This window comes from Eucalyptus grandis, chromosome 5, assembly GCF_016545825.1.
Source record: "Eucalyptus grandis isolate ANBG69807.140 chromosome 5, ASM1654582v1, whole genome shotgun sequence".
Lineage (NCBI taxonomy): Eukaryota > Viridiplantae > Streptophyta > Magnoliopsida > Myrtales > Myrtaceae > Eucalyptus > Eucalyptus grandis.
Genome location: NC_052616.1, coordinates 12,807,937 through 12,816,785, shown reverse-complemented (window position 1 = coordinate 12,816,785; position 8,849 = coordinate 12,807,937). Strand labels below are relative to the sequence as shown.

The 8,849-nt window shown below is 39.0% G+C and overlaps 1 protein-coding gene across 1 annotated transcript; it reads right to left on the bottom strand.

Moving 5' to 3' along the window:
- Positions 1-2,648: 2,648 nt before the first annotated feature.
- On the bottom strand, positions 2,649-5,173 carry LOC104433028 (1-aminocyclopropane-1-carboxylate oxidase homolog 4-like). Its single transcript, XM_039312121.1, has 3 exons — positions 4,699-5,173; positions 3,248-3,632; positions 2,649-3,140 (listed from the first exon to the last, which is right to left on the bottom strand). The coding sequence occupies exons 1-3, from the start codon at positions 5,169-5,171 to the stop codon at positions 2,895-2,897; spliced, it is 1,104 nt and encodes a 367-aa protein (XP_039168055.1). The 5' UTR covers positions 5,172-5,173; the 3' UTR covers positions 2,649-2,894.
- Between the last annotated feature and the right edge of the window lie 3,676 nt (positions 5,174-8,849).

Sequence of the window (8,849 nt, the reverse complement as noted above, 5' to 3'; positions counted from 1 at the left end):
TAAAGAAAATTTTGGGTATGGAGATTTTGTGTGATAGGGCTGCAGAAGTTTTACATCTACCTCAAAAGAAATATATTGAGAAGATCGTGGCACGTTTTAATATGCAATCGGCAAAATTTGTAAGTACACTTTTAGCGAAGCATTTTAAGCTTTCAGAGAAATTATCGTCGCAGACTAAGGAGGAGGAGGAGCATATGTCCTGTGTTCCTTATTCTAGTACCGTGGGTAGTATTATGTATGCTATGGTGTGCACTAGGCCTGATATTTCATAAGTTGTGAGCGTGGTTAGTCGCTATATAAAGCGTCCTGGTAAAGCTCATTAGGAAGCTGTGGAGTGGATCCTCAGATATTTGAAGGGGACAACAAACGTGGGTATAAGTGTACCGGAGGGACATCAATGGTAGTGAGGCCACTGGTTTTGTGGATTCAGATCATGCTGGTAACTTGAATGATTGCAGGTATTTAGCAGAGTACGTATTTACGCTAATGGGTGGTGCAGTTAGTTGGAAATCATCCTTACAGGATCACATTACCTTGTCTTCGACTAAGGCAGAGTATATGACACTAACTTTTATAGCGAAGGAGGCGATATGGTTACAAAGTTTGCTCTCGGACTTTGAGTTAAACAGAAAAGTGTGGATATACACTGTGATAACCAAGGTGCAACATATTTGGCGTATAATCCAGTTTATCATAAGCGAACGAAACATATCAACATCAGGTACCACTTCATCCAGTTTATCAAAAAGATTGCTACAGCAGATAACCCGGCAAACATGATGACTAAGTCTGTTCCTTTAGTGAAGCTCAAGCTCTGCTTGAGCTCTATTGGCGTCTGTGAAGAGTGAGTACCCATCGGGGTATTGGGAGAGCAGCATGGATGATGAGCACTATAACTTGGCTTCAAACATCGAGCAAAAGTGGAGAATTGTTAAATTATATCTCGAGTTTGAGTGTTTGCAAAACGCGGTTCGCTTGAACGAGGAGTTCGTGGGACGGATTTACAAAAGAGGAAAGATATCTTATGCACCTTTGGCGTGAAGTCCAAGCGTGGAAATAGAATGTGGTGGGCCCAGGTCAAATAGTTTGACCTGGGCACATGCATAAAACAGAAGCCGCACACGGTCATTGAAGCTGCTAGCCACGCGAAGCTGTATGTAAAGTGTTTAGAAATAATTTTTTTCTATTTCTATTCCCCGAAACCATTTTTAAGTGAAAGAATGTGTTTGGTAACAATACAAAGTTTCTACCGTCGGAATGGAAAAAGAACAAGAATGTGTTTGGTAATGTAGAATTTCTTTTAATTTTTTAAGATTTTTATTTTTATTTTTTTCTTTTCTTATATTTCCTTGCCAAATGTCACCGGTCGGTAGGTGACAGCGGTCGGCAACAGGGCGGTGGGGGATGGTGGCCAAACAACGATGACAGCAATGAGGGGTGGCGGCAAGGAAGAAGAAAAGGAAAAAAGTAAAAATTAACTAATTTCTAAAAATTGTTCTTGGGAATAAGAAGTTATTTTTTCTACTTTTTATTTTTATTCCATATCTATTCCCCGTCAAGCAATCTCTGGCCACTTTTCTATTTCGGAAAATAAAATAAATAAAATAGTTTACATTATCAAATAGATTTTTATTATTTATTTTTATTTTGATGTGAAAAAAAAAATTAGAACATTATCAAGTGGACCCCAAGCCTCCGTCGGATCGGGCTGGGGCTAATACGGATAGCAAATCCCCACCATGATTCTCCGGGCACGTCAATTCCTATAGCTTTTCGGGACTCAATCCCAACCCTTCGCTCAACGGTCCCATCAGGATGCCTCCCAAGTGTTGGATATGCTGATCCCATTCCATCTCCTTATTTTTGCAATAAAAAAAACTAAAATATTAAGAAAAGAAAAGGAAAAAAGGAACACACACGAGAGGGATGGAGGCCCTCGCCTTTGGTTGACAAGGGTTGCCAACCCTTGCCATTGCGCCCACGACCCCACCAACCATCGATGCCGCCCCATTTGCGTTGGGGCAGTGGCCACAATAAAGAGGAGCCCTTCCACCTCCCTCCCGCCTATATTTTCTTTATGAATTTTTCTTTGAAAATTTTTAATCTAATTTAATTTTAATTTATATTATAATGTGTTTTGACGAAAATATCCTTAATTGGTGGGAATTTTTTGCCGATTGACGAGCTAGCAAGGCTAAACCCTTATTTGAAATAATCATAATCATTTCATATCATTCTTTGAGACTAATATAACCACTTCCGGCTCTTATTTGAGAAAATGAGGGCATTTCGAGCTCTTATTTGAAGTTATCCAAAAAATAAATAAAGGAGAAGCCTTTGCTTGCCCCTCCTTAGTTGTAACCGATGAGTGGTATGTAGATGAAATCTCATGTATATTTTCAATTTTTTTTCCTTTTCTTTCTTGAGATTTATATTCATATGACTCGCCCATTCAACTCCTCTATTTTATATCTAAACTAGCCACTCGATTAGCGCTTTACACAACTTGTCTATATGCATATTTTTTAAATTGTTGGTAACACTAATAATATAGTATTTGTTATAAGAGAAGAGATAAGACTTATTTAATAGTGATAAATATATAATTTTCTAGAATAATATTATATGTGAAGGGGGGCTCGCGTTACAGTGAAGCAGAAAAGGGGCTGTATTATTCTGTTCCCCACATGATAGAGAACGTGATTTTTTAAGAGTACATTCAGGAAAGCTACATTCGAAATAAGTTCCGATGTTGACAAGAAACATAATAGGACATAGATACTCTACTGCTCAATGATCGATATTATATAGGGGAAGAATCCAATATTTCCTCCAGTGCAACAAAGAAGCAATCTTATTCCCGTATCATCTTTTCTGCCCCATGCACCTCTGAATCACACCCTGAAGTAATGGACAAGACTTTCATCCAACTTAGTAGTATAGAATGCCCTCCAGTATTCGCCCATGGTGAACTGCCGAAAAGCAGCAGGTTTATCTAAGGATATGAGCTCCGGCAACGGTCCGGCCTGAATATCCGAATCCGTCAAGTTGTGGAAAACTACTATTGACACACGTGCCTCTCGATTAGGGTTGGCCAATACTCGGTGCTCTGCACTTTTGTACTCATTGTTGGACATGATCTAGGAAGTTGAATCACGTAAATCAGATCTCTATTTCATTATATAATGTTATTTTTGAACTAGCTCAAGTGATTTGAAAATGCTCCTAGTACTCAACGAAAGTTTACCTGAAGGATGTCACCAATGTTCACAACCAGAGCACCGGGAATGGGCGGTGCATCCAACCACTCATCCTCATGCTTCACTTGCAAACCTGGGAGTTGGTCCTGCAAGAGCACTGCGATCACTCCCGGGTCCGTGTGGGACGACAAGCCGACCGTCAGATCAGGCTGGGGACAGCATGGATAGTAATTCCCCACCATCTTCCTGCTATCTAGGCATGTCAATTCCTGTAATTTTTCGGGACTCAATCCCAACCCCTCGCTCAACAATCCCATCAGGATGCTTCCCAGGCATTGGATCTGTCGATCCCATTCCATCACCTCATTTTTGCAGACCTCGGGCATCTCTGCCATGTCCGGTTTCGGCTCCAGCCTTAATTGGAGCGTGTCCCTGCAACATAATTCCTTGCATTGGTTTAAACAAATTCTTTTTGCTTGCCCAATTTTTTTTTAATGTTCGAAAGACTTTTCTTTTGTTTGTCCCCTTGAAAATATAAATTAATTCTTTAACTTCATGCAATCCATATGTATAATTTATCAATATCATGCTCATCACATTAAGATGCGTCGCCGTCTTCCATTAATCTTATACAATGTGTCATTCCGTATCATTTGTTAAAAAAATTATCTGAAAAGTCAAAAACCTATTATACCGCATCCTATTCAATTCTAAACTTTTCAATTGTGTCAATTTAATCCTAAATCTAAACCTTTTGATGAATTATAAATTTAGTCCAAACTTTCTGATGATTTATCAATTTAGTTCTTTCGGTCATTTTTTTGCCAAAATTGCTGACGTGGCGGTTTAGTCAACATTGAACATTTTACATGGCATGACTGGCGCTTAGGACGACGGTGCGATGTTGACAATTCATGCAATTTTTTTAATATTTCAATTTTATGAATAACTTTTTCTTTTTCTTTTTTCTTTTTTGCTTTTTTCCTCTACCAAGCGTCATCGATGATTGATGACCTCTGCCGGCCTTAGGTGAATGCAGCCCACGTCAAGGGCCGACAAGGGGGCCCTCACTTGTGGCCAACAACCTCCATTAGCCATCGATGAAGCCCAACGATGGCCAATGGAGGGAAAATAGGGAAAAAAGTCATAATGAATAGAAAATTGCAAAAATTGTCAACAACAACATTGCCATGTCACGTATTACGGCCAACATTAACTAAATTGCTATGTCAATTATTTTTGGTAAAAATTGATCGAAATAACTAAATTGATACACCATTAGAAGGTTTAGATTAAATTGGCAAAGTATTAAAAGGTTTGAGACTAAATTGTCATAATTGAGATCTATATGACTAAATTGATATGTTGAAATATTTAGAACTGAATTGACTGCGGTACGATAAGTTTAGAATTTTTTGGACAATTTTTCTTTCATTTGCTAAATATTCTAAAATTGATTTAATGCGATCCTAAATGGTAATTAAGCTTGGTTGATTACCTCCAGCTAGCCGCTTTGGAATGGAACAAGTCAACGTTGGAGAAGAATGCGACGCCGGTGTCCATCTCCCCCGCCATCTCCCTCCTGTATATCCTTGCCTTCGCCTCCACCGGTTGCTCGTTGAAGGCCTTCACGGCCGCGATCGTGCGGTCCATAACCTCCGTTGGCACACCGTGGTTGACTACCTGGAAGAAGCCGAGCTCGCGAGACACGCGCCCCACTTCTTCAATGATGGAGGGCCGGCGGCAGGAGTCCCAGCCGGAGAGGTCGATAATAGGGATCGAATGGATCGAACCGGGCCTGGGCTGGGCGGGCTTGAGGCTTGAGAGGGTCTCGGGTGGGTGGATGAAGAGGGAAGGGATGGAGGTGAGGCCCGAGTCGACGAGACCTTTGACTCCGAGCTTGGATTCATCGAATTGCTTGACCTCTTGGGCTCGGTCCAAGGCTTGTTGAGTGGTGTCCGTGACGCCCATGGTTGGAGACTCCGAGTTTCTGGTTTTGACCGACAGGAGTGTCGTGCTGCAAGGAAAGAGAAAGGGAAGCGTCGTGAGAGGAAGAGGCACCTCCCACATTCATTATATAAAGAAAAAAACTGGCGAGAGACAGTCATCGGGTGCTTTTGATTTTCTTTTATGGAATTTTAACTGGTATTAAAATCAAATTAGTAAAGGATATTGACTCACAGATTAAAGGACAAAAATGAAGAACCATGCAGCTCAACATGTTATTTTTTAAAGTAAATCTTCTCATTTTACAGTAGTTGTTCTGGGCTTTTTAATATTTACAACTAAAATCCATTTATACTAATCAAGTGGATCGCATGTGGGAAGTAATCATCAAAACTAATTTAAGGGGAAGTCCTTAATTTGTAGTCAAAAGTACATGTGCACGTGTTTTTCCTTTTCTTTCGTTCTTAACAAAGAAAGAAAGGAGTGATTTGTTCCGTTGATTCTTGGATCCCAAATAATAAATTTTAGATTGTTATTTCTCTCCCTCATGACATCATATGATTCTAGATGCTTTAAAATAATATTTTTCTTAATTAATAGTCATGAATTTCTACTCAACTACAAGCAGTGCAGTTGATGTACGTTCTCTCCCTCATCGCCGAGGTCGAGGGTTCAAACCCTTTCGTTGTTGAAGTGTCTTAAGCGAGGGATCCTGGGCTAGCCTCCTCCGAGATTTACGTCTAAATAGCGGCTTGCGACGAGGCTCGACAGTGCCTCCGGACACTGGAGGGTCGCGTGATCCCCAAAGGGTGATCTCCAGTGGTTCCTTGGTCACCAAAAAAAAAAAAAAAGAGTCGTTAATTTCTTAACAACATTTCAATTGGACGAGTCAAACTAACAGTCATGATGTTTTCAAACTCAATTCAAACACGTTACCTAGTGATAGATTGTTCATCAGAAACACATGTAATTCGAGTTTGTCGTGCTGCAAGGAAAGAGAAAAACTCAATTCGGACACGTTACCTAGTGATAGATCGATCATGAGAAACACATGTAATTCGAGTTTGTCGTGCTGCAAGGAAAGAGAAAGGGAAGCGCCGTGAGAGGAACAGACACCTCCCACATTCATCATATAAAGAAAAAACTGGCGAGAGATGGTCATCTGGTGCTTTTGATTTTTCTTAATGGAATTTTAACTGGTATTAAAATCAAATTAATAAAGGATATCGACTCACAGATTAAAGGACAGAAATGAAGACTCGTGCAGCTGAGCATGTTATTTTTTAAAGAAAATCTTCTCAATTTACAGTAGTTATTCTGGGTTTTTTAATATTTACAACTAAAATCCGTTTATACTAATCAAGTGGATCACATGTGGGAAGTAATCATCAAAACTAATTTGAGGGGAAGTCCTTAATTTGTAGTCAAAAGTACATGTGCACTTGGTATTCGTTTTTCTTTCATTCTTAATAAAGAAAGAAAGGAGTGATGTGTTTTGTTGACTCTTTGACCCCAAATAATAAATTTTAAACTGTTATTTCTCCCTCGTATAACATCGTATGATTCCTAGATGCTTGAAAGTGAGAATTTTCTTAACAACATTTCAATTGGATGATTCAAACTAACAGTGGTGATGTTTTCAAACTCAATTCGGACACGTTACCTAGCGATAGATCGTTCATGACAAACACATCTAATTCCCTTTATTTCAAATGTGACAAAAGTGTTTTAATTAAACTAGCTATTCAATCCGCACTTGGTGGGGGCTTGTTTATATCTAGGCGAGGTGGCTCGCTCGGCCAAAGAAAAGGGAAAAGACAAAAAATATATAAAAAAATTTAAAAATCTTAAAGAAATCCACTTCGGATGGGAAATTGTTAAAAAAAATCAATATGATGATATCTACATTTAATATGATGTCTTATAACCTATTGCCATGCTCTGTCATAGGTAATGATACCAAGTGTATTAAAAAGTTATGTTTGTACTGATTTAAACGGGATTCATGGCTTGGTTTCTGGATCCGACCTCGGTTTTGTGTACATACAAACATGAGAACTAATTTTATAAGGTTTTGGAGGAGATAAATTGACCTTATTTCGTCTACTGGCATGCTTCGTCCGTAGCTACAACAGAGTTACTTATTGTGGATCATTGTTGGGTCAAAGGATTGGCTTGGCAGCTCGACAGGCCCAATAGACATGTCCATGCTCTCTGAGGATCGGGCCTGCACGTGAATTTTGAACCCGTGAGGACATTATAGTTAAAAGAGTTGGAGTTCGTATTGGTGTTGCAGGGAAGGTAGCTCCCCCAAGATGGTCGACCAAAGAATTTGTTCGCTCACAAGCTGCAACAATTGAAGTCGCAGCTCCTTCGGTTTCTGCTTTGTAAAGCCTCCTCTTCATTTTCGCTTCTTAAGCTTCGAAGGAATCGGGCTTCATAGTTGCGTTTTGCCGAACGCATCCGGCTTCAAGATGGCTGCGAAAGCCAATTCCTTCTTCTGAATCGAACATTAACATCCTTAACAAGAAGCATCATCTTTTCCACATTGGAAATTTTGCTAAATTATAGACCAAGTCATAAGCACAGAAAATAGTTATAATAATATTTTGACACGATTAGTCCATATACCGGCGCACATGAATGTAGTTATGAGCAGCGTATATCCTGTGTAGATAAAAGTTTATGCACTTTAATCTACAAGTACGCAGTTACCGGTAAAAGTAATTTTTTCCCTCAAAAAAATAAATATATTTAAAAGCGATGTACATGCTGATTTTTTTCTAGCATCCTCTGGCTCATGGATTACTCTTCTTAATGAGAAATTATTATACATGAGAGCAGAATATATAAAAAGTGAATTTAAGTATGGAAGTAATGATGAGTCCCACTTGTATCTTGCTCCACTAGATTTGTTAGCCTAATTGAACTTGGTGAACGTACTAGCTACTCAAAATACTTGCCAATTGCTAGTCATTGTTGCTTTTGTTCATCATCCTTGGAACTCAATTATTTATCCATCACGTGAAGTTTGTACTCGTTGGAGGAATATATGGTTCATCTTCATCACTATGTACATAGTCAACTTGTTAGTCCATCCCAAACTGTCTAAATCTAATGAATATATGTGGCCCATTTCTCCATTACTGGTGTACCTCTTCATTATTATTGTACCTCCTCCACTTTTAAATATATTTAAAAGCTATTTATGTCCTGATTTTTTTAGCACGCTCTTGCCCATGGATTACTGTTCTTAACGAGATTGTCATACATGAGAATATTATATGTAATGAGAATAGTACATGTACTAAACTAAATTTTGGTACGGAAATAATGATGAGCTCCACCAGAATCTTGCTCCACCATATCTGACAACGTGATTGAACTTAGTGAACGTACTACCAACTCGAAATACTTGTCCATTCTAGTGGATGCTGCTTTTGCTTATCGTCCTTGGAACTCAATTATTTATTCATCACGTGAAGTTTGAACTCAATCGTGGAATTTGTGGTTCATCTTCATCACTTCGTACAAGTCCACTCCAACTTTTCTCAACTGAGTGAATATATGTGGCCCATTCCCCTAATATGGTGTGCCTCATCCACTTTTAAATATATTTAAATGCTATGTTTGTGCTAATTTTTTTCTAGTACACTATGGCTCGTGGATTACTATTCTTAATGAGAAATTGTCATACATGAG